The sequence below is a fragment of the Zingiber officinale genome, unplaced genomic scaffold (assembly GCF_018446385.1).
Source record: "Zingiber officinale cultivar Zhangliang unplaced genomic scaffold, Zo_v1.1 ctg134, whole genome shotgun sequence".
NCBI classification, from domain to species: domain Eukaryota; kingdom Viridiplantae; phylum Streptophyta; class Magnoliopsida; order Zingiberales; family Zingiberaceae; genus Zingiber; species Zingiber officinale.
Window position 1 is genome coordinate 385,863 of NW_024589830.1, and position 25,255 is coordinate 411,117.

Genomic DNA, 25,255 nt, shown 5'->3' on the forward strand with positions numbered 1-25,255 from the left:
TTTTACAAATACTAATAAACTCCCTAAAAAACTAAAGTTGGATGATATATACATGTTCAAATATTATCTCCGTTAAATATATTTTAAATTTGTCAGATTATTTAAAAGTATTGAACAATAGTATCATGTAATCAATAAAGAGCTGTTAAGCGTTATGTTGATGATAATATCGTACACCTCTCACAATTCAAGATTCTGCTGGAAATTCCCTCTTTATTCTAAGATTGGCACGGCAGAAAGCATTTTCACAGAATCTGCTTTTGTTTGATTATGAAGCCCAAAAACTAGATAAATAAAATCAAGTTTGTGGCTTGTTGTAATCACAAAAAGTATAGTTTGACATTCGAGTAATCCAAGTAGGTTTTGTATGAAGGATATACAAAAGAATATACAACCAACAAATAAATATACATTCTGTTTAGGTGCTTTGTGATCAACTCATGTTACGACTTGCAAACTTCATCAATCACTCCCAATTGCAGTGTACATTTATTTATTTATTTGATTTTGACGCCAGCATATGAGGTTTTGATTCCTGTTCTTCTAGTTCATCGAACTCCCAGCCATCAATCTCTTCAGTCGTGTATTCCCTGCTCACTTGTCCAAATTCCATTTCCAGTTTTGCAATTTCTGATTCTGGATCAAATGGCTCATCATTCATCCTAGGAGACGACATATTCGTCCTAGGAGATGGTGTAGATGAGCCCATAGCTTTATATTTTGGTGAACTGGCAATCTTAGCAGCCGCAGCTGCTGCTGCTGAAGGACTCTCTGCTGATCTATCTTCAGAGTGCATCGCCATTTCATCAGGAACTTCCATCTCTAGATATGGTCGTTCAATAGACTCAAATTCAGCTCGCATTTTATCAATCAATTCAAATAGTTCATCAACTTCCGGATCATCTTTCCTGAAGATGTTAACATGTTAAATTTTAGTTATCCAAAAAGTTGAGATGATTGCAAACATTTATATGCAACTAACATATATGTAGTAAGTACTAAACGAATACATAGATGCAGTACCTGAGACCATTTTCACTTTCAGCATAATAGAGCTTCTTCATGTGATCAACCACACTAAAGGCAGTCACAATCTGAAAAGAGATGGTTACGTTATGATATAATAAAATTATCGATGTCCTTATAAAAATGTCAAGATGCTTTGGTAAATTATCATATACAATGACCATTTTCACAAAACTTTTTGGTGCTTATGCTTAAAACTAATCTCATGGCTGAAATTTTGGTTCAGTCCCTATACCTAATATCTGTTAATCCTCGTAACTAAAGGCCTTTTTTTTATATCTATTGTCTTCAGGGATTTCCACAACCCAACAAAGGCCAATAGAAGTTGATAATGAATGTGTTTTCTCATGTCTCCGATCCTAATACAACTAGGACGAGCTGTATAGGCAAAGATCCAATCAAAGGACTGTTGAAGAATTGTTGAAAACTTAAAATGTGATTGGAAATAGAAAAAATGATGAGTATTCACCGAATAAGTGAAATCAGATCATAAGAGAAATCAGTAGATTTTGAAAAAGTTGATTGATTTCTAGCTGACATTGTCTTAATTGAACAAAGACGGAAAAAGAACCTGGAGAAACAAAGAGTTTACTTGTTGATTGAGATAGACAGACCCAATATGGAGACCGGATCCAGGATCATGGCCACGATTCAGCCGTAATTGATTGTGATCTCTCCCTGGGTTCACCTTCTCATCCAGGTTATAGTTTGGGTCGGAATGAGGTGGATGGGTGGCAGGGCAGCCGGGCGCCAAGCGGGGGATGGCCTCCCACCGCCCACCCCGACCTAACTATAATCTGGATGGAAAGGTGAACCCAAGGAGGGATCGCAATCAATTGCGACCAAATCGCGACGGCAATTCGGCCGCGATTGCATTGTGGACCATCCCCCGGTCCACAAAAAGTGGAACAGAGGATCCTCTCTTCCAATATGAGGTTCTTTGTTCTGCTCCTAGCCCAGCCACTAGATTGCATGAGAAACAGAGGATTTTTTTATTATTATTTTTTATATGAACTCAGATCTCATCAATCCTACTGATACAAAATGTCCAGTATCTTGACTTTGTTGGACCCCGTGGTAGTTTTGATGTGATCAACCAAGTTGGTTAGGTCCTGCTGTGTTTGATCCCTGTGTCTGAGTGTGCAGGAGCTTAGGAGCACAGGAAGTCGAGCGGAAGACGCAGCTAGCGAGAAGGACGGCACGGGAAGGGAGCCGACGGGCTCGGTGCGTCCGAAGGACGAGAGAGCTGCGGAAGAGTACTCCGGTGGGCGTGAAGAGCGTGCGCGGCGTTCGAGGGATGTTAAGCCGGGACAGAAGGCTGCTCGAGGAGAAGGCCGGGAATTGGGTTCGGGTGAGCCCTATTCCGGTTGGCCGCAATCACCCAAAAGAACGGAACGTCGGAAGCTGAAGAAACCAGGCTCGAAAATGAGCTGCCAGCTTGGAGGCGCCTCCAGCTTGAAGGCGCCTTCAAGATAAAGTTTTATCCACTCATCTCTTGGAGGCGCCTTGGACCCCTAATGGAGGCACCTTGGACCCTCGAGATAGACTTTCCAGGAGCTATAAAAAGGCCCCTGGAGCTAGGAATTCAATAACAACTCAAGCAATCAGTCTGTAAGCAATTCCTAAGCAACTAGTGAGCTTCCAAAGTGTAAAAGGCTTCTCCGCCTTCAGAGAAGGAGATTTTTTCTTACTGCGCTTTTTCTACTGTCCTGGATTAACAACCTCCTTGGTTGTAACCAGGTTAAATCCTTGAGTCTCTTGTGTTCCTGTTTCTTTTTCTGTTTCCTTAATGTAGTTGCTATTATTTTATTGCTGCATTTATTTTTGAGTTGAAATCCGAGGAGGGTACTTTTATTTTTTGTTTTCAGCAATTCACCCCCCTCTTGCCGGTCTCCGCTGCTCCTACAATTGGTATCAGAGCCTGATCGCCTCAGAAGGACTAATCGCCAACTGAAGCACTACTATCAAGACGATGGCCGGAGCGAACATCCATCCCCCGAAGTTCGACGGAGACTTCGCCACATGGAAGCGCAAAATGGAGGTATTTTTTAAAACCGAATTTGACATTCTGTTAATAATGAAATATGGCTATGCAGTTCCGAAATATGAGGAAAATACCTGGACGAAAAAGGAGCAAGCAGATTTCGTCGCCAACGGAAAGGCTGAGTTCCATCTACTCAGCGTTCTACCGTCGCAGGAGGTAAATCGGATCGGAAGCTACGACTCCGCGAAAGATCTCTGGGAAAAATTCCTGAAGCTTCACGAAGGTACTTCCGAAGCGAAACTAGCGAAGCGCGACATCCTCCGGAACCAGTTAACGAACCTCCGGATGAGCCAAGGCGAGAAGGTAACGCAACTCCAAGCGAGAATCAAGGAGCTGATAACGCAACTAACGAACCTTGGAGAATAGGTAACCAACCGGGATTCTATCCGATACGCGCTCAATGTCTTCCCGAGAACTCCAGAGTGGGCTTCCTTAGTAGATGCGTATTACATCTCTAAGGACCTCGAGATAAGTACTTTAGAACAATTATTTTCCACTTTTGAACTTCACGAGTCTCGAGTTTCAGAACCCAACGGAGCAGAGAAGATAAGTCAGAACATTGCCTTAAAGGCAAAGATGAACAGTTCTGATTCCGAAGCCTCAGTCGACGAAGCGGCACTACTGGTAAGACGCTTCAATAAGTTTTTCAGTACTAACAAATTTAAATCGCAGAGGCATCATCGAAAGAAGAGGACAGTTCGTTGCTACAACTGCAACGAAAAGGGGCACATCAAAGATGACTGCCCAAAGCTAAAGAGAAAGGAGAAAGAAAAAGAAAAGTCAAAATACAAGAAATCAGAACCCTCCAAGCACAAGAATCTGAAGGCCACGTGGGATAATTCGTCATCCTCCGAATCGGAAGTCGAAGAATTCTCGGGACTAGCATTGATGGCCAGCCATCAGCTAGAAGAAACGTCCAGCTCAGAGATGAGCATCGACGAAGGGGGAGGAACGTCAGAAGAAAGCAGCAGTGAAGGGAGAGCGTCACCAGATCAGGTAAGAAAGGTACGCAATCTAACCCCGAATCAATCGTTTAGATTTATTAAAGCTCTTTCTAGAGAATTAGATAAATTAGAAAAAGAAAATGAAAATTTGAAATCAGAAAATGGAAATTTAAAATTTGAAATTGAAAAATTAAAAACTGATGCATGCATAAAGATAAATGTTTTTTCAAAATCAAAACTTAAATTTTATGGAAAATTAAATTGGTATATAAGGAAGCATCAGGGTTAACTTAGGAAAATTCCTAAAGATTATATACCCCCTAAGTTTTTGACTAATCCTGTTGGAAGGAACCTTTATTGGGTTCCAAAATCTGTGCTAAATTAATTTTTTTTAATTAAAAAGCTTTAAGAGAGAAAATTAAACATTGAAATTCTTTATGGAAGCTTTGTCTAAGGAAGTGGTTGTTGCTCCAATAACCAAGAAGGCCTAGTGCCTCGCCACGACCTGGAAGCTAAAATATTAAAAGAAAATGTTTAATTAACTTTCTGAAAAAGTATTAAACAAGAATTAAATAATGCTTTGAAAGTTTATCAAATAAAAAAAAAAAATCCTTAGACATTTTTTTTCTTGAAAAATTCTAACTTAATTTTTTTTGGTTAGAAATTTTTCTTGGAAAACTTCATTTGACTTAGACTATTTTTTTTTGGGAACATTTAAAAAATTTACTTAGGATTTTTTTTAACTTAAAATTTTTTTTGGAAAATTCAATTTAACTTTGAAATTTTTTCAAAAATTCATTTTTACTTAGAAAAATTTTCCAAAACTTCAATCTTACTTAAAATTTTTTTTCTTACTTAAGACCCCATTTTTTGTTGTGATCCAAGGGGGAGAGTAAGGTACAAGTTTAGGGGGAGTAAGGAGAATTAGGAAAATGAAAATTTTACCTATTTTTTTGAAGATGTGTTGCAATTTTATTTATTGCAAAATTATGCTTAAATATGTTAGTTTAGTAATTTTTCTTTAAAATTACTATTTATTACCCTAACTTGAACTTGGATTGATGCACATCAAAAAGGGGGAGATTGTTGGACCCCGTGGTAGTTTTGATGTGATCAACCAAGTTGGTTAGGTCCTGCTGTGTGTGCAGGAGCTTAGGAGCACGGAAAGTCGAGCGGAAGACGCAGCGAGAAGGACGGCACGAGAAGGAAGCCGACGGACTCGCTGCGGAAGAGTACTCCGGTGGGCGTGAAGAGCGTGCGCGTTCGAGGGACGTTAAGCAGAGCATCGGAAGCTGAAGAAACCAAGCTGGAAAATGAGCTGCCAGCTTGGAGGCGCCTCCAGCAGGCTTGGAGGCGGCTCCAGCTTGAAGGCGCCTTCAACCCTGTTGAAGGCGCCTTCAACAGGTCAATGTGACCGTTTTATACCGTGGATAAAGTTTTATCCACTCATCTCTTGGAGGCGCCTTGGACCCCTATTGAAGGCGCCTTGGACCCTCGAGATAGACTTTCCAGGAGTTATAAAAAGGCCCCTGGAGCTAGGAATTCAATAACAACTCAAACAATCAGTCTGTAAGTAATTCCTAAGCAACTAGTGAGCTTCCAAAGTGTAAAAGGCTTCTCCGCCTTCAGAGAAGGAGATTTTTTCTTACTGCGCTTTTTCTACTGTCCTGGATTAACAATCTCCTTGGTTGTAACTAGGTTAAATCCTTGAGTTTCTTCTGTTCCTGTTTCTTTTTCTGTTTCCTTAATTTAGTTGCTATTATTTTATTGCTGCATTTATTTCTGAGTTGAAATCCGAGGAGGGTACTTTTATTTTTTGTTTTCAACAATTCACCCCCCTCTTGCCGGTCTCCTCTGCTCCTACAGACTTTTGGAATGCCCGTACCACTAAAGAAACTGATATTGACAGTCAAGAGCATTCCTGTCCTGACAAATTCAGAACAATGTGGTGGGCTTGCAAAAATGACCTAAACTTGCATTCTGGACACTACTTAAGGGATAACAATCAGGAGCTTCCAAATTCCATCACATATCATCATTTGAGAAGTTTAGATCCAAAACTGTGCTTTATTATGTTTATGGCAAAATTGTCAGACAATGTTTTAACTTAGAAAGATGAAGAATAAATAAGTTTGAATTCAGGACTGTCTACAATGCTCCAATAAAGGGAAAAATGCTGTAACTACCACTAGGCACTGGATAGCATCCAATGATAAATATACAAGTCCTTACAAGTATCAAAAGTTATACATAACAAGTGCATGTCAAGTATGTTCGATAATAACTTAATAGAAGATACTTGTTAACCTAGCATACCTTTGTTTCAGTTGCTAAGTATTCCTCTTCAAGAAGTTTCCTGGGATTTGACTCTTTAAATACCCTATCATCTGAACTCTGCACCATTTCTGACCTGCAAAACATAGATATAATTATGATTCAACCAATGTGAAAATATCCATCTTCATTAAATGTTAAACACGTGACTACTCTACCTCTCATTCAATTGCTTCAGGTTGTCCACGAATGCGCTGATACGAGGAATGCAAGGTTTCAGTTCATCCTACACAGAATAAAAACCAGATGAAAACCACTGCAAACAAATGAAAAAAGCTTAAAAAGTGCAAATTCAATAATTGGAGACAGAAACAAAACCATTATAGAAGTTGACTTTTATTAATCAGCACAAGGCAATACCTTGCATGAAGAGAGATGATGCTTAATTAACTTCAGAAACCAATTTCCACATTTCTCTAGCTCATCACTATGGAAGTAGAAAATGGAAATTGAAAATTCAAATAGGAAATTTTATGAGTGCTTATCCTTATCAAGAGGCACGAAAAGCATACCTGATCTGCTTGTCTTTTAGCTCTGTGTATGAAGATTGAAGCTTCCATGTATCTTCCAAGAAATTAATCCAAACATGGACAATATCAGCTTCTACTTTACATGAAGCAACAGATTTTGCAAGCTCATCTTCCTGCAATTTAAAGACACCTAGTGTTTGGTAACTATATATTAAAGTGGGATCTTCAAACCTATGTTGATAAGTAAATGTCAACATGGATTGGACTTTCGAGCACCTTAGCTTTCAGGTTAAGGACAATCTGGTTGTTTGCTTCATCAAACTGATCCCTCTCTTCTCTGGTTTTCTTAAACCTTGCAGTCACAGCTGCCAGAGATGTATTAACCTGTAACATTTCCAATTCATGATAATTAGTAACAAAGCTAACTGTGTGGAGACATTAGTCAGAATTTGATTGATCTGATACATAACAACAATATTGTGAAACATTCAAACTTAAAACAATATGTTGGAATTTTGACAGAATATAAAAAGTAATGAAATAATACAGAAGATAAGAATAGAGTAAAAAAACTATATGGAAACAGTGACCATACTTATTTGTGATCTAATTCGAGATCACAAGATTCATTGTGCCTGAACACAGTTAGTGGTTTAGGATCTAATTCTAGCAACTGTTTGATTGTATCAAATGGCAAAAAGTGGTTTTAAACACAATAACTAGAGCAATTGAGCAACTTGAGTGTGAATGAATTTGAGATAAAATGAACATTGAGCAAAAAAGAAACTAACGAATAGAAGCACTAGAGAAAAAAGTGTGACCTAATATGAGACATGAGAATTACCTTCTTTAGTTCAACCTCCAGCTGGTTTCTTTGCTTCTCCAGTTCCTCGATCTCAGAGAGCAATTCCTGATTTGAATTGGGAAAACGGAACTCAAAAATGATATCCACAACTAGATCAGAAGTGACCAAAATGAGATTATATTAGTTTTTTTCATAGACTTTTAGTTGGGATTAGCATGGCCTTTTGTTGTTATTGCTAGATAACTTTTATTGTTTCCAGTACTACAGACATACAGAAATGCCCTAATATTGCATCAGATATTATGTCAGATAAGATGGAGTCATCACAAAAAGCAAGATCCAAATACTGGCATACTAAAGCATACCATCTATTCCAATAAATAAAAATAATAAGTATATGTTGGGACAACTACTCCGGCCTTGTGGTTGGGCTCAACCTTATTGTTTTTGATATATTGGCATTATGCTTTAAGTTAGATATGTCTGTGTTTTTGTGTTACTATCATATTCATTTTATTTCCACTACACATATACTATTGACACAATCAACAAAATACACAAGCATGCGTACTCACGCTACTAATGCATCTTTTGTTTATGTTTTACGCAAGGAATCAAATTTGAGTGTGCCATCTATTCAACACTCTAGCTGAACCATAGTAGAACCTATAGTATAGACTGCAGACAATAGGGGCATGGTCCAATAATGATGCTTTCTCAAACCAATCCTCACACATATGGCTATGCATGACAGTATAAGAAGCACAAAACTCTAAAATTATATACAGAGGACAGTATGAAGTAATTGATGCATTGACACGATCCAATTTAGAAAAATTGACCAGGATAGGAGTTAGGTTACAGGAGTAAACAATGTTAACAACATTCAATGGTTTGGTGGCAAGAACAAGTTTTTTTATTAGCTTATTTTCATCATTTACCATGCAGGTGCTTTTTTTAGCGAAGTCCAATGGGCACATGTACATGTTAGAACTTCACATTAGACCAAATGGAAAAACTTGATACCGCATTAGAAAACATGCTATATTTTAGAGCAGCACAAAAAACCATATAGGAAAAGGCATTAGGCCAGCATAATGTACGGTTGTCTAGACAATTATCTAAGACTAGACATGTATCACCTTTCCTTTAGGAAGTGCTACAGTTAAAAGTTAATTTATTGTTCCACTAAAAAATCAAGCATATAACTACACTATCAAAGATGCCCCAGAATACATACTGCACATATTTCCAACAGGGATATAATTATAGCCTAAATGCTGTGAATTTTTTCATTATAATTATCATGATACCTAACACAGGTAGGACTTATCAAATGTATACCTTCTCAACTTCACTGACTTCATTGGCTTTAATTACACGAAAGTTAAGGGCCTCTTCTTTTTGGTGCCTGCTTCAAAATAAAAATAATAATAATTAATGAATCATATTCATCTATAAGTCCATGGAAAATCAAGATGTTCGAATTTGAAGAGTAGGATATAAATTGTCTTAGTATTTGGCATTGTGTAAAACAGTGCTTGACAACTTTCATTACAGATCTCTTCTGTATTCTAGAAAATTGTAGGTTTGAGCTCCTCAGAGAGTATTCAGATTATCCAAGAAAATAACTTCTAGATCAACTAGCTATCAAACTAAAGCCATCATTTAATAAAAGAATATTTTTCCATTATGAGACATTTATTTTACAGCATTCAAATCTCCATTATTCTCTAGAGTTCTCTAAGCTGTTTGCATGTGATAATCTCTTCCAAGAGAGCCTAATGCCTATAATCGAATTATATTATTACCAATATACCTAGAGAACTGCAGATAGAAGAAACTTTTGCTGACCTATTGAAGTTGTATGCCTTTTAGGATCATGAATAGAAGATTGAATATTAAGAATTAACTTGCATCTATCAACTTCAAGTAACCAACCTAGAGAAAAATATGCAAGTGGTATATAGGACCTGTGATCTAGGATACGCTTTTGTGCCTTAGCAGTAGAGTTGGCAAGAGAATCTGCAAGAACCTTCAACTTATCCACCTACAGGTTGCACCAGATCATGATGAAAGCATTTTTTTCATATTTGTGAGAAAACAAAATGTCATGTATGCCATTTAAAATATGGCATAACCGGTATAAGCAACATAGTAAAAAAAATCAGCCATACCCCAAACATAAAAGCTACTCAACATATTAAGGTGATTAGTATGTTCTATAGATGGGCCATCAACAACAAATCTCCAGGAACATTCTAAGCCAGGAACATTCTTATCAACAACAAATCTCCAGGTATGCTTCTTCAGAAACCATTAAGCATATTAGTTGCAAGATAGAGCTAAGGAGACCATACCAGGTAATTGAAGATGCATATTCTTTTAAACCAATAGGGTTAGTAAAAGCATCTACAGCATTTACAACTAAATTTCCTGTGCTGCAAACACAAACTAAACAATTTTGTCCACATAAGCAATCACAAGTCTTCAATAAAATAAAATACGGTCATTTACTGGGAGAGCTATGGCAAATTCAAAAACAATATAGCTAGACAAAAAAATCTGAATAAACAACAATCTGAAGAAAAAAACAAAAAATTGAATTGAGTTAATAGCATTGGGACATCCACAAACGCAAGCAAGAATGACAATGCCAGATTTGAAAATTCTCTAGGATTAAACAAATAGAACATGCATTCTTAGAGGCAAAGAATGAACATTGTATTCATGCTGATAAGGAACGATGTCTATAGAAAACTTAAACAGACAAATATGCAAAGTAGTGTAGTCAGAGAGCAATTTTATCAGGGTTTAAGATTATTTTCCAGCCAACTTTGAGACACACCCAATCGCTCAAAGAAATTTGAAGAATAAAAATGGATCAAACTTCACATTTGAATTAACATGAACCAAATCAAAGATAAGCATGCCTTTTGAGAATGGATCTCCAGTGACTCGCCACATTTTATGGTTTTCTTCTTCAAGAGCAGAGATTCCAATCTAGAGCAGAGGCGAACTTCTGTCAGTGCTTCTTTCAGAGCCTACATAATAGAATTAGAAAATTCAAAATTATAACTAAACAACAAGATAAGAAACAACTTTTAACAAAAGGAGGCCCCTTGTTATGCCAAGGAAGTGATCTCATTTTAAAATAAAAAGAAGAAAATATTATCAACCAAAAAATACAGAAATCAGAGACATTTTAAACCTACAAAATATCTAAGTTTATTTAGATTTTAGAGGTTCCTAGAAAAATGACTGATGTGAAACAAAAAAATGATCTTAATAAAAAGATGGCTAAAATCTCCTTTTTTCCAAAGGTAAGTGATAAAGGCAGGATGTAGATCCCAAGTCAACACCACCAAAAGTAGCTGAACTAGCTAGCACCTTCATTGACTCAAAGTTAAAAGAAACTAGTAAATACCACCAAAGCACATACAGCGCCAAAAAAAAAGTATTGTAGTCAACTAGTAGTTCTTAAGAAAACTAAAGACAAGCTGAAGAGGTTAGGCTGTCAAGAAAACATGTGTGCAGAAATTAGATAATAAGGCCCTTGAGATATGATGACCAATGTATGCATACATATTTATATCAAAAATCATTCCGGATGACAAATACTATACTCGAAAAAAGTTGTCTTGAACAATCGGCTACCTCCACAGAAGCATAAGTGGTCTTTTCAGATGTTTTAGCAAGACCTTCACCTGAGGAATCCTCCTTCAATGCTTCCAATCCATCAACCTTTTTGCTAAGATTTAAGGTTTCATATTCTATCCTGAAAAGAATAATAAAATATTCTATCTATTATTAAGACTGTCTTGCAATCAATGAAATAAGCATGAAACATAAGTAGGGATAGAATGGTAATCCTGACTTAACTTTGCCTAATCCACTAAGTAAAACTTCCAATGAGTCTAAGAGGTGGTTGAATAATTGGTAAGTGAACATAAACAAAAAAAAAACCTACTTCATCTGGCATTGACATGCTTTTTTCATTCAAAATCAGCCCATTTGACTCCCACAATTGCATATTGAAACTGCTAGAAACAACATTATAAAGCCATTGCAAATCTATAGTAACAGCGGATAGAAAATTTTCAAGATGATAACTGAAATATCTATCCAAAAAGAATCATAGTGTGATATTCTCCATGACTTGTTCAAATTTGGCCATATATTAATAAGATCTCGTTTTGTGCCTGAGTACCAATCTCCTGACAGAACAAGATGTGTTGATATCATGCCAATGGTGTTGAGCCCTTTGTTGATCCATGTGTTGAGATCTATAGCAGGAGCAGGAGAAAAATGGCTCCTCTGTCGAGCCATAACAGCAAGAGATGAAAAAGAAAGAAGAACCTAGAGGAAGAAAATGTATTCCATTCAATCTTGATGTTGAACTGGACCTGTTCGGATTACAGAAAAGGTGTCACACAAAGAAGACAACTCTTTTTCTGGTCTTCTAGAGAAAGAGGATGACTCGCACAGAGAACAAAGGGGACCTGGATGCTATTTTGATGTCTCAGTGTTTCACATGCAAATCAATCGACAAAATAGTATGATGACCGACATGGCATGAGATTTTGACTCATGCCATATATACTTAAACAAGTTCTTCAATCTTTTTTGAACAATCTAAACCAACTAGCAAGCCAACATTAATTTCATCTAGCATTCCAAAATGGTTTAACTTTACTTTTGCTTGGCCAGAATATTTAAAAGTGAAAACATGTGCATCTTAATAGGAATATGGGTCCTGAGTAAACTATCATTGTTCCTTGGACAATCAAATCACCTCAATTTTTTTCTGTTTGCTTAGCTATATGCAACTTAATTCATTGAGAAGTTCAACAATTTAAAACTTCCTCTCTGACACTAGATAATTACAAGGCAAAGCATTGCATGCTAAAAAAACAGTTAAGTGAATGACCTTGTCATATCAGCATTTAACTTCAGTCCTAAAATTGCACCTTGTGCAAACTGGAGTAATTCTTCACGTTTCACCTGAAATACCAGACCAGAAACAATTTCCCGCCATTCATATGAAGCATCACATTATAGGTTATCCAGGAATAATATTGCACCAAAAGTAAATTGTCATGGAAAAATAATCTCATTAACACACTACATAGTATAGCTTCACAACAGTCTTTGTACTTTAGAGATCAATCAACATGCAAAACATGCAAAAAAAGTAACTTCAAATACAAATTTACTTGGCATGCAACCCAAGGCAAGCAATATGTAACAAGGCAGCCTAAATACGAATTTTAATTGTAAGCATCCCTGTACTGGGTAGCCTAAATGCAATACAATCTAACAGTAAAACCGAGACAAACAAAATGAGTTGAGTCAGTTGTGACACACATCTAATGCATTGGATGAGTGTCTTAATAGATTTGACTATGAGAAATTACAAAATGGCCGTGAGTGATTCATGATCCATGTGCAAGTTTAATGCCCCCAAATGAAACAAAAGCTCTTCTCAGTTCTCTCTCGTAAAACCCTATCCCAGTACCAACCGCCGCCTCACCGATGCCGCCTCCCTCACCTTCCTATCTCTATTTGAATCGCCTACAGAGAAACTCTCCCAAGAGACCGGCGGGCAACGACAATTCGGCAATCCCTAATATCCAAGCTCGAATCCTCACCAGTCTAGCACACGCTGCAGCTGTCAAAGCTCCTTTATGGTTGAATAGCTGGAAGGTTTCTTAGAACTGGATTGGGCATCCCACCATACTTGCCTTCAGATATGGATAATCCTTGTTTATGGACAGTTTGCCTTTTGCCTCTTCCATTTTTGTATCTGAGCTGCCAAAAACCAAAATTCACCTATTTTTGTTGATATTAATTCCTAAGTTTGCTGACAACAGATATCTGTTGTAGTGGATAATTGTTAAATTAATCCACACACATTGAAACAAATTAACAATTTGGTGTTTTTCCTACAGGGTGAACACTTGTGAAATAACACAATAAATAATCCTTTTGATGAGTGTTTTGTTTAGCTATCTTGTGCAACTAGCCATAGAATGTTGTCATGATTTTCTAGTTTGACATACCTCGTTACTAGTTCACGAAGCTAATTTCTGCTTTGCTTTGTTATGTACTATATTTTTTTCTTTTCAATCTGTAATTGAAAGTAAGTGTTGGAAATTTTCTTTTTTTCTTCTTAAATGTGAACTATATGTTTCAACGATCGTGCAATAATTCTGATGGAACATTGTTTTTGTTTATTTTGATTGATGGGAGTATGAAATTTATATCCTTTGCATTCATGTTCTATAAGCCAATTTTTTGTAGGAATTTTTATTTTATTTTTATTTATTTTGAGCTCATGGGTTGGCCCGCTTAACCCGCAACCCGCATTGGGTTGGATTTGTTTGAGGATTTCCCAATCCGCTGAGATGGTGGATCGGCCTGTCACGCCATGTGATGGGTTTTTGGTGGGTTGGCCTGCCCCACCATAGGTCAGCCCATTTGATAACTCTAATCACATTGAAAGAGTGCCAAACAAAACATCATAAAGTGCACTGGCTTCCAGTGGATTGAAGAATAATAATATCCCGTCTAAGGTATGAGGCAAAGCATAAATCCAAAGCAACAAGTCTAATTTTTCAAAAACGACAAGCAAAATGAAAATTGACAACTCATGATTTATCAAAAACTTTCATAAAGCATTTTCTTTGCTTGAAACTCACCCCTATCAACCATCCCAAATCCAAGAGGTGATTGAGCTATGCACAAGCTATATCAATAACAGAATCAATATCCTTTTATTATTGATGATATGAGGGTTGCTCCACCAACTCCAAGCATGTACAGGTGGAAAAAACCTACACAATATGTGCAGCAAAACAAGGCTCAAGAAAAAAAAGGCAGTCGCTTCAACCACACAAAGACCTCAAGTTCAACACTAGTCAGGCCTTGCCTATGACAACCACACAAGTAACTCAGGTATACAGCACCTCAGATGGTGACTGAGCTGGAAGTTGACTTGTGTTTGCCCCAACCATGATCGGTCAAAGTTAGCAATGGACATCAGGCTCTTTGTCGACTCAGAAGAAAGCTTTTTTGCTTAATCTCACATGCCTAGTAACTCAACCACCAGATATAACAACGAAATGTGGGAGTGAGGGAGAAGTGGAAAGGGGAAAAAGAGGATAAGGATAATAAGCTTCAAAGCCATAAAAAGGTATAAGATAACAACCCAACTCCAGTACTGAGCACTTCATCCCCCTTTACTTAAAATGGGATTAAACGAGGCACCAGTCAATAACTAGTCCATGGCTTTCTGCTTTTCCATGCATTCACTGCAAGCTATAGAAGGCGACAGAGGATACTCCTTCCATCGATAAGGAGCTAGAGGCAAACAATACACAAGAGATTTGGCTTGGCAAAAATTTCACACCATAATTTGTACAAAGAGATAGCATTTAGTAGAGCATTTTTAATTCAAATGTTCATTCAATCACTAGCAATAAATCAGAAAGTATGATCATACAACCAGAATACAAATATAAGATACAAAGAAATATACCAATACTTCCTCCTGATAATTTGAAAATGCTTTTGCAAGATCCTGTATACTGCTTATAATAGCATTGTGAACTTCCTTTTCACCTGTCAAACAGTGTCTACAAGAGAAAAAATATATACATCAAATAATAAACATACAACTCCAAGAAGTTTTACATTCATTTGGTTTAAGTATTAGGTTAGCAGTAGAGAAACTAACTTTAGATCAAATAGAAAAAAGAAAAATGATAAACCCAGTTAGCCTTATTGACTAGCCCTAGGTGACCGGTTCGGCCCCACGGAATTTTTCCACCGGCCTCAGGGTAAATCGGAAAGCGCTCGCGGCGGATGGCTAAGAAGCCCAGCATCCTTTGATTGCGCTTCCCATTTGGAGGAAAAATTCCTACAAATTCGCTATACCTGGGGATCGAACCGCGGGTGCTTGGGTGACAACCTGAATGTCCTACCGCTACACCATAGCCCTGGGGGCTAACTTTAGATCAAATAGAGAAATGCTTGTAGGTTGTTGTCATTCATATTAGAGGAAAATTTAATAAATTATTAGCATAATTTCTATGCATATCAATCTTAGAGTAGATAAGTTAACCAAAAATAAGATTAACAATGAGGTTCTGACTAAAATAGGAAATACAGTATTAAATACATCACTTTAGGCAAAAACTATATAAGAAATTCCTTCCTAGTTGTGGTCATAACAATAAGTTAACCTTCATATGTTCTATTATATTGGATCAATGCAAGAAATTCCTTCCTAGTTTTGGTCCTTTCATCTGTATTTGCTTTTTATCAGATCTTGTCAAAAACTATATGTACTATATTATGTGAGATACTTCCCTTGTTTCCTTCAATTAGTTAAGAAGTTGAAATGTAAAAGAAACTAATCATTTTGTTCATAATATTTGTGCAGACTAATATGGTTGCCTGGAGTGTGAATCACATATACTCCTTCCAGAAGTAGGACTATATGATTTTTCAATCATAGAAAACTCTGCTTCCAGAGGTAAGATTGTGTAACTAACTCTGAACCTTCGATCATGCATTACTCTACTCTCACAACTCCACTTCAGAAACTATGACTATCATTTGACAGATTGTATAACCATTTACATATATCTATAAATCAGTTTGACATCTATTTAATCAGCTGTTTGGTTAATATTTACAGGACAGATATAAAAATATAATTGGACACTAAATAACAATCTTAACTTATCCTACATAAAATTATATTAAACTAGATGAAGAAATGAACATAAAATCTCCTTGACTGATAAGTAATGATCACAATTGCCACCTATTTTGGATGTACTAGATGCATTTTTATCCCACCATTTTTATATAGCCATCCAGCATTATGTAATCAATCATTCATAAGATAGACCTGGATATAAACTCTAAAGGTATATATAAAAGCTAAACCAAATAGATGAAGCTAATTAAAGTAGAGTCTAAAGAATCTCAGTAAAAATATAAATGGGCGAATTAGAATCCTAGCCATTCAGCATTATGTGGCCAATCATCCATAAAATAGACCTGGATATAAACTCCAAGAATGTAGAAAAGCTAAACCAAATAGGAAGCAGCAACAACAAGAACCCATGAGTCCTAGCAGAGACTAAAGGAAAATCACAGATACCTGAATATTTCCAAGAGCAGAGTAACTTCATCATCAGTTGGAGCCTCCAGAATCTGAGTCAAAAAAGAATTAATCTGCAGTTACGCTACATCATCACAACATAGAAAAATAATGAGACATCAACCAAGTGTGTCGGAATTACAACAATTCTCATCTTCTGGGTCAAGAAATACATCCTTTGTCAAGGTTTGACAAAACATACACAGGTGTGTTGTGTGCTCAACACATTGCTTATATGGCCCATAAGTGATCTACATTAATAATATTTCAAAACTATCCTACTGGAAAGTCATGTGTATAATTAGATAATTAATTCTACATCTACAATATAGTAAAATATTTAACCCAAATAACAACTGAAGAAATTCTTATGCCACGTAGTAATTCAATCAGACCAGTCTATATAAATAAAAAATTTACATCCATACAGAACATATAAAATTTATTCCTATAATTAAATTGCTACGATGATTAATTTGATATCAATCAAATGATATGTAACAATAAAATGTCTAACAGCTAAATCATCAAACTATAGGTCATCTTTACCAAAAGATTAACATGTATTATTAGAGCTTAAGGTTAATTGATCAAACCATGCTTCCAGATAGAAAGGTAGAAACAGATTGGAGCTACAGACTGAAATGATTCCATAAACTACCGACCTGTGCTGGAGAGTTAGATTCAATTATTCAGGAAGGAAGGAGTGGTGAAAGGGCTAGAAGAAAAGGAGGATGTATTGGTTGTTGTCTTCACCTTGGCAACTAGGTCACCAAAGCAGATGTTCTTTGTCCTTCCAGGTCACCTCAAACACCTGGTTACACTTTCCTCGTTCCTTGTTGAAATTGCTATCAAACAACCACTGATGGCATTAAAGGTATATCTGAAAATTAGCATGGTACTAATGTCACATTCTACCAATATTTCACATCTCAATATGGGAGTGGAACGAGACATCTTTCCCTATCCCAAAAAGCTAAACTATGGATAAATCCATCTCTTTTATTTGATTGTATTTTGGCATATTCAACTTGATTTGGACTTCTTTATGGAATCAACTGCATATGCAGACTGCAAAACTCAGGGATATATTGGTCAGATATAGTGTAGGATTGCATGTAGGATATACAAGCAAACATGATGTGTTTTTCTTTTAAAAACACTATCAGCTATAACAAAAAAATTTAATATTAAATAAACTATCCATACACAATAATCAGACTTTGGCACTGGGTTACTAGTTAAGCATAGTATAGATGGAAAATAATCTTTTACAGACGTCATAATAGAATCTTATTAAATAACGGCAAGATGTCTAACCATGGATAATGTAATCCCTTCAAGAGCATGGCTGTACAGAAATACATCCCGAAAGTTCATGGGTCCACCTCCTTCAAAATCAAAATATAGAATCTGCATAAAAATATCAATTAGCATAAACATGATGTTCACAATTGATAATGAATAACCCAAGTAGTGCACATTTATTGGTAGTCACATGTGTAGCCTTGATGGCTTCCCCACAAAAAAATGTGCAATGTTGATATTGAATATCTTAAATTAGAATAAATAAATAATAAATAGGCCAACATAGTATGTTTTGGCATTTTCCACAAAACTCATCAGGGGAATATAAATTCCAGTGAAAGGATAATGTATTTTCCAGGATGAAGTATTCCGAATTTTGAGTATTAACTCTCCATTAAAATGTTGCATAATAGAGAATAGTTAAACCATTAACTGGCTTTATGTTTACTATGTGTTTAATTTTCTCAGAGTTTCTAATGAAGTCCTTCCCTATACTCTTTTAGCTAGGATATGGAAAAGATGAAAACAATGGCTTCAAGCACTGGATTATGAAAAGTGAGATACATGAGGACAATAGTTCTCCCTTCAATGTCAAGCTTATCAATTTAACAAGAATCTTTCCAGATGCACAGTAAAGATAAGACTGCACTTGTGCATGAAGGTAGAAAATTCCATTCCAAACATCCTATGCAATTAATTAGTTTAACCAATAGTAAGATCAACAATATAAAAGCTCAACATTATTTAGTGATGTGAAATAAGCAGCTGTTTATATTTGAGCCCAATGTCAATGTTATAATCTGGATTCTGGCTGTCAAAGTAACAAATATACTGACCGAAGAAACATTTCCAGAAGATGAGTTGCTTTCATCGGATAAGGGTGGGTGCAGGTGCTCAAAAGATTTTTGATTGGTTGAACTTCCATATACCCTTTCAATTTCTCGTAAAGCGAACAACCATCTTTGCAATAGCTGAACTCTCTCTATTCCTCTGCAGGATACAGCAGCTTCTTCCAATCTTTTAATAGTTTGCTCGAAACTTTTATAGTTCCGCATGCCCTACACAGGGAAGTTCAGGCACTTAAACATGCACCTATTCATAGTTAAGAAGTCTTCATACAAATAGATCAAGTGAAAACTTCATTTTGCCACTTTATGGAGATCAATTAATGTTCAAACAGGTGTACCATCCCAGCTGTGTCACTTATAATAATTTATGAATTGAAAAAATATTATCTCCAAAAAAAAAAAAAAAAAAATCTTATTCAGACAATTTGGGATAGAGAAATAGAAGTAAGCAAATGTGAGTAGTTGACATTATTCCTTGTTCCAAAACCAGTAGTGAAAAGCATTTTAGTTAAGTAAAGAGAGAGTGTAATGGATGTAGTCGCAGCTGCTTTTCAGATGCTGATGCTAAGAACAAACATTACAAAGAGGATGAGAAAAGGGACCAGTACACCATATTGACTATATAAATAAATAAACAATTGAGAACGAGCTATTTATTTTCGTAATGTAACTATACAAAAAATATAAATGGGAGATGCAAGGAGTCAAATTTCAGGCATTGCAGTGTTACACCCAGTATGTGAGGCTAGGGATTCCCTCCACTGCTCTATCTCTTCACTCTTTCTCTCAGTGCTGCCACCCCCTTCTTCCCTCTAGTTTCTTTTGCCATTTACAACACAGGGTAGATGAAGAACAAGAGGTATGGGAGAGACATCTCCTCTCAATCACCCGAGTCCGAAAGCATGCACCAATGTACTCGTATCCAAAATGTCAATAATGGCATTGAGACGATGAAGTGAATATAGAAAGAAAAAAAAAATACATAACTTAATTACCTACATGAACCACACAAGGAAACAAAACATTTATACGTCAATCTACATCTTTAGACCGTTGACGAAAAAAAGTTTAGATAATAATTGGAAGTAACTTCTCGGTTTCTTAGTTCGTAAGCGTCAATCCATGATTACGATTTAAAGCTAAACGGTGGAACAAAATATTGCAAGCCAAAGGAGTCAAACGTGGCTATAGAGTAGAAAACAATACCATTCGATCTTGAATTATCTTCGCCCCACCGGCCACAGCCTGACCGGCATGGTGTACGACGGTATCGGCATAGTTCTTGACAGTGCGCGTGATGTTGTTGTTGCCGCTAACTTCAACGGCCTTGTTGACGGCCGATCTCAGCCACGACATCGAGTACGAGTAGGAGACCGAGGAGAAAGGATTGTGCGAGGATGAGAAGAGAGAAAGAGAGAGAGATGTGGAGGAGGAGAAGGAATAGGGTTTGATGACGATGATCTCTCTATCTCACGTTGGAGCGAGCTGGAGATGCGGAGAAGGGTCAAAGGGGAGCGCGTGTGATACAAACAAGAGCAGCCATAGTGGGCCTGAATCCGGCCCAAGTGGCCATTTATAAGAATAGACGACATTCTAAAATGCGCTCTAAATTTTAATTATTTTTAAAATGCCTTGAGATTTTTAAAAAATATATATGTTAACGTTCTCAAAATATTATTCATTCGGTTCATCAACTTGTGAATACGGTTGTAAACGGATCGAGCCAAGTCGAGTTGGGCTTTTAGATATTCAAATTTGTTTAATAAAATAATTGAGTCGAGTCGAACCGAATTTAAAATGAACCGAATTTTTAAAATGATTATTTAAAATTGACTTAGTTTATTTTGTATGAGTATGAATTTATTTGAAACCTGACTTGAATTAGTTCGTTTAGCTCTCAATCCAATCTTAACTACGTGCCCTTTTTTCCAAAATAAAATATAGGGTTTGATATTTTTAATAAAATTTGACGCTTTCTTTCTTAATCAATCACTAATTAAAACATGCATAATATGAAATCACAATTTTACACTCTTTTGTATTGAAATGTGAACACGGAGGGATTAAACGAGACATTAGATAAAATTTTTTTCTTTTTTTTTTTGTTCTGCGCAGTATATATAAAAACATTAATGGTCATCGATTGATCGATAGTTATGTCTTCTACCTTCTCTTGTTCCTGCTCCCGATCAGGAGACTAATGTAGAAGAGGAACCTGAACAAGAAGCCCCAGGCGACGGTGACCCAGAAGCAGTCCCACTTGCTAAGCTGCGTGATGCTCTGCTGCTGCAGGATCCCGGTGCCGGTGGTGATGCAGGTGCTTGCGGTTATGGGCACCCCCAGCGACTGGCCCATCGCCCGGAGCACGGCGACCTTGGCTGCCTCCGGCAGCGCTGCCAGCGGAGTGCTGTCGAACATCTGCACCCCCCGCACGAAGCACTTGTGCGGGTCGTCGAACTCGTTCTGCATCACCGCCTCGTACGGGTACTTCACCAGCGACATGTAGTGGAACCATAGCCAGTAGTCGTGGATCCTGTTCCGGTTGATGAAGAAGCCGCTGAAGAGTAGGAAGTAGGCGAGGAGGGCGACGACGACGGTGTACCCCAGCAGTATGTGAGTCACCACGCCGGACAAGAAGGTCACGAACCCGCTTCCAGCCCAGAAGGCCGCCAACACGATGAGGATAAAGAAGATGAAGCCCTGAATCCCTCCGGCGAGCCCCACGGCGAAGTAGGTAGTCAGAGCAAAGGCGATCGAGAGGAGCACCAGCGGCGGGAAGCTGACGATGGCGTTGGAGAGAACGTAGGAGGAGCGGCGGTAGGCGTTGTAAGCCGTCTCCCGCATGAAGATGTTGCGTTCTTGGAGGAAGACCGGCAGCGCGTCGGCGCAGGTGTAGAACATGGTGGACATGGCGATGGCGAAGAAGCCGAGCCGCTCCTGCACGCCCTTGGGGGAGTTGTCCAGCCTCCAGAAGATGGTGGCGAGGATGAAGCCAGTGAGAAGCACCGCCGCCAGCCTGATCGCGAACAGCTCCGGCATTCGCTTGGTGTTCGTCCATGATCGCTTCGTCAGCACGCCCATCTCGATCCAGAACGGGTTCGCGTGCTTTTGAACCGACGAGGAGGAGGAGGAGGTCGCCCCCTCGGTCGCGCCGGAGACGAGCTTCCCGCGCGATATGCTGACGCTGATGGCGTCTTTGAGTGACAGAGCAGGCTTGGCGGAGGCGGATTGGGTGGGGTGGAATTGTCGAGAGTTGTTGAATTGGACGAGGGCGTTGGCGCCGGCGGGGGTGCCCTCGAGTTCGCGGATAAGATCGAGGGCGAACTCTGTGGGATTCTCGCCGTCGGGGATGGAATGGCCGAAGTCGGCGAAGAAGGAGTGGAGCCCGTCGGGGGGCCCGCTGTAGACCGTCTGACCGCGGGAGAGGAAGAGCAGGCGGTCGAGGAGGCGGAGAATACGGTAGCTCGGTTGGTGCACCGACATTATGACGATGCTGCCGCTGTGGGCGATGCGCTGGAGCACCTTCACCACCATGAACGCACTGGTGGAGTCAAGCCCCGACGTGGGTTCATCGAGGAACAGGACGATAGGATCATGGATGATGTCGGTGCCGATCGACACGCGGCGCCGCTCCCCGCCGGAGACCCCGCGGTGGATCTCGTCGCCGATGATGGTCTTGGCGGCGGCGCGGAGGCCGAGCTGGTCGATAAGCGCCTGCACTCTGCTTTTCTTCTTGGACGCCGAGAGGGAGCGCGGGAGGCGGAACTCGGCGGAGAACATCAACGTCTCCTCCACGGTGAGCATCGGGTAGAGGAGGTCGTCCTGCATCACGTAGGCGGAGATGACCTTCAACAGCCGCCCCTCGAGCTTCTCTCCGTTGAGGGTGATGGAGCCCTGCAGGCTCTCGCGCGCGATGCGGTTCGCCAGCGCGTCGATCAGCGTCGACTTCCCGGACCCGCTCGCCCCCAGCACCGCGAAAATCTCACCTTCCCGCGCCTCGCCGGAGATCGAGTTCAGCAGAGTCTTCGTCCGTCCCAGCTCCGCTTCCATCTCCGGCTGGTCCGACGAGAGCCGATTCTTCCGGAAAAGACTCATCCTCTGCTGCCGCTTGACGCTGTAGGTCAGGTCGGTAAAAGTAAGCACGAACGGCGGCGGCGGACGGGAGTCCAAGTGGTACTGCTCGAACGCGTCCACCTCGAGAACATGGTGCCGCTGGGAATCATTTCCGCCGCCGTCGCCGTCCTCCTCGCCGCCGCCGCCGTTATGGGCGTCTCCGACGCGCTTGAACAGCTGGCCGAGGGTGATCGATCCGCCGGCGCCTTGAACCGGAGGGCCAGGGATGGCTACTGCGGGGGAACCCTGGTGCATGCGGAGGCCGTCGCGGGCAATGCCCTCCGCTTCCGCCATCGCCGAAGCGCGCCGGTCGAAGACAGATATCTTATCCACGAAGCGCGTCATCGGTGAACAAACAGCACGCTACCTTTGATTAACTTCCTCTGCTCTCTCAAAGCAAGAGACGGAAACTCAAACGACAAGCCAATCGATCGAATCTTTTAGGACGACGAAGAAGCTGCTCTGCAAGTTTTGAGTGCGGCGTGAAACTTCATGACGCAATTTATAGAAGACAGTTGTCAATCTCAATCTTTGTTGATGAGATGGTCAAAGTAGATTGGATTGTTTACAATATCTTGTTATTTTCTTCTTGGATTAGCAAGGAAACAAGACGATAAGGAGATTTTATTTTCTCAACAAGAGGATGGATGGAGTTGGAGTTGTTAGAGGTGTTTAGCTACATTTTACCACCAACGGCAACAAAGACCGAGCATATATACATGGTGCAATCGAGGAGATGGAGGCATCACAAGTTTGGTGGAAGTTGAGACCGAGTGCACTATGGGATGGTAGTCAGGATTTTAGGTGAGCTAGAGTCACCAAACAAACACAAAGAGAAGAAAAAGTGTGTAGGAGATGACTTATCAAAGAAGCAGTTACTCCCGTTGCAGAAGCCCCAACTCCTGCGCCTATTGGGAGAAATCTAGACCTTCCTTAAACTTCCAATTAGGTTTTAGGAAGAGAGGATTGATTTATCATTGGTCTAATTGGACACCGGCTGATTTAATTAGTAGCGTTTACCATGAAAAAAATGTACAGGACCATGCAAACCATCTCTCAGCCAAGCAACCACACATGCTAAAGCTATCACAATAAAGATCAAGAGCAATCCACAATTTTTTTGACATTGGGCAGTCACAAAGACAATGCAAAAAATTTTCAACATCCATCATATATCTTTGACATGACACTGAGTTGCAAATTTGCCTCTGATACAAAAGTTTAAAAGTTGGGACAGCATCAAGGCAAGTTAGCCAGAAAAGAAATTTCACTTTCTCAGGCTTTTAGCTTCCATATCCCATGATTAAAGGACGCAACATTTGAATATTTTAAAAGTCAACAATAACTTGTTTTAGTTGAATAAGAACCATTAATATCTTTCTCTCATGATAAAACATCCAGAACTCCACTATTAAAATGAACCCTCATGTTATGAATAACCTTCCTTATTTCTTGAGTCATCGGAGTTATCACTTTATACAGATCCCAGCCATCATTGCATCCAACATCCATAACCCTGAGATTAATATCCTGGATATCAACATAGGATACCAAATTACAAAATGATCCAAGCGGTGTCCAAGGATGGTACCAGAAAAGAGAGTCACTCACTCCAATGCTCATGCTATAGTCCTTTCTAAGAACAAGTTTGGCTTTTAAAATTGAGTTCCACACATGAGAGCCTCTAGCATGATCATTGATACGGGATATTATGCGTGGATTCTGAGATGATATGGTGATTAAAATCAAGGTGACGTGATAGTCAAAGTCAATAAGAGATGACAGTCAACGTATCACTCTCGACAGGACCTTCACTACTCACCCAGTGATAACGCCCTCAATCCAAGGACGACCGACCCACAAGCCAGCCTGGCTAGAGAGGCCTAGTGTTGCACCTATGAGCCGCTCAGGTTTAATAAATGACCAGACTGTCATAAGGACGATCGACCATATATTAGACTGGGTCCAGGGGACCCAACCGTCCACCTTCAGATCACAACTAAGTATATCACAGGCTGATGCATGAGCTAGTCAAACACATGGGCCTTCACTGTTCATGTGTCCGTCCTCTTTCATATAGGCAGTCGGTTATATTGCTGATTAGATTTATAGGGCTCAGCATCCTTATCGCTACAGAATACATATACAAGACAAATCTCAGAAGGAACTTGACCGAAGTTCCAGAGCT

General features: G+C 39.1%; 2 protein-coding genes across 2 annotated transcripts; both read right to left on the reverse strand.

Annotated features, from left to right (window-relative positions):
• Window positions 1-285: 285 nt before the first annotated feature.
• Window positions 286-20,493, reverse strand: LOC122036151 (nuclear mitotic apparatus protein 1-like). The gene is made up of 18 exons (XM_042595377.1): window positions 20,161-20,493; window positions 18,943-19,164; window positions 18,119-18,211; window positions 16,799-16,851; window positions 15,164-15,260; window positions 12,554-12,627; window positions 11,281-11,401; window positions 10,557-10,667; window positions 9,597-9,673; window positions 8,968-9,034; window positions 7,663-7,728; window positions 7,095-7,202; window positions 6,861-6,991; window positions 6,709-6,775; window positions 6,507-6,574; window positions 6,331-6,424; window positions 1,024-1,094; window positions 286-908 (listed from the first exon to the last, which is right to left on the reverse strand). The coding sequence occupies exons 1-18, from the start codon at window positions 20,308-20,310 to the stop codon at window positions 494-496; spliced, it is 2,085 nt and encodes a 694-aa protein (XP_042451311.1). The 5' UTR covers window positions 20,311-20,493; the 3' UTR covers window positions 286-493.
• A 472-nt stretch (window positions 20,494-20,965) lies between these two features.
• Window positions 20,966-23,561, reverse strand: LOC122036212 (ABC transporter G family member 5-like). Its single transcript, XM_042595480.1, has one exon. It carries the CDS (start codon window positions 23,410-23,412, stop codon window positions 21,118-21,120), a length of 2,295 nt encoding a protein of 764 aa, XP_042451414.1. The 5' UTR covers window positions 23,413-23,561; the 3' UTR covers window positions 20,966-21,117.
• Window positions 23,562-25,255: the final 1,694 nt, after the last annotated feature.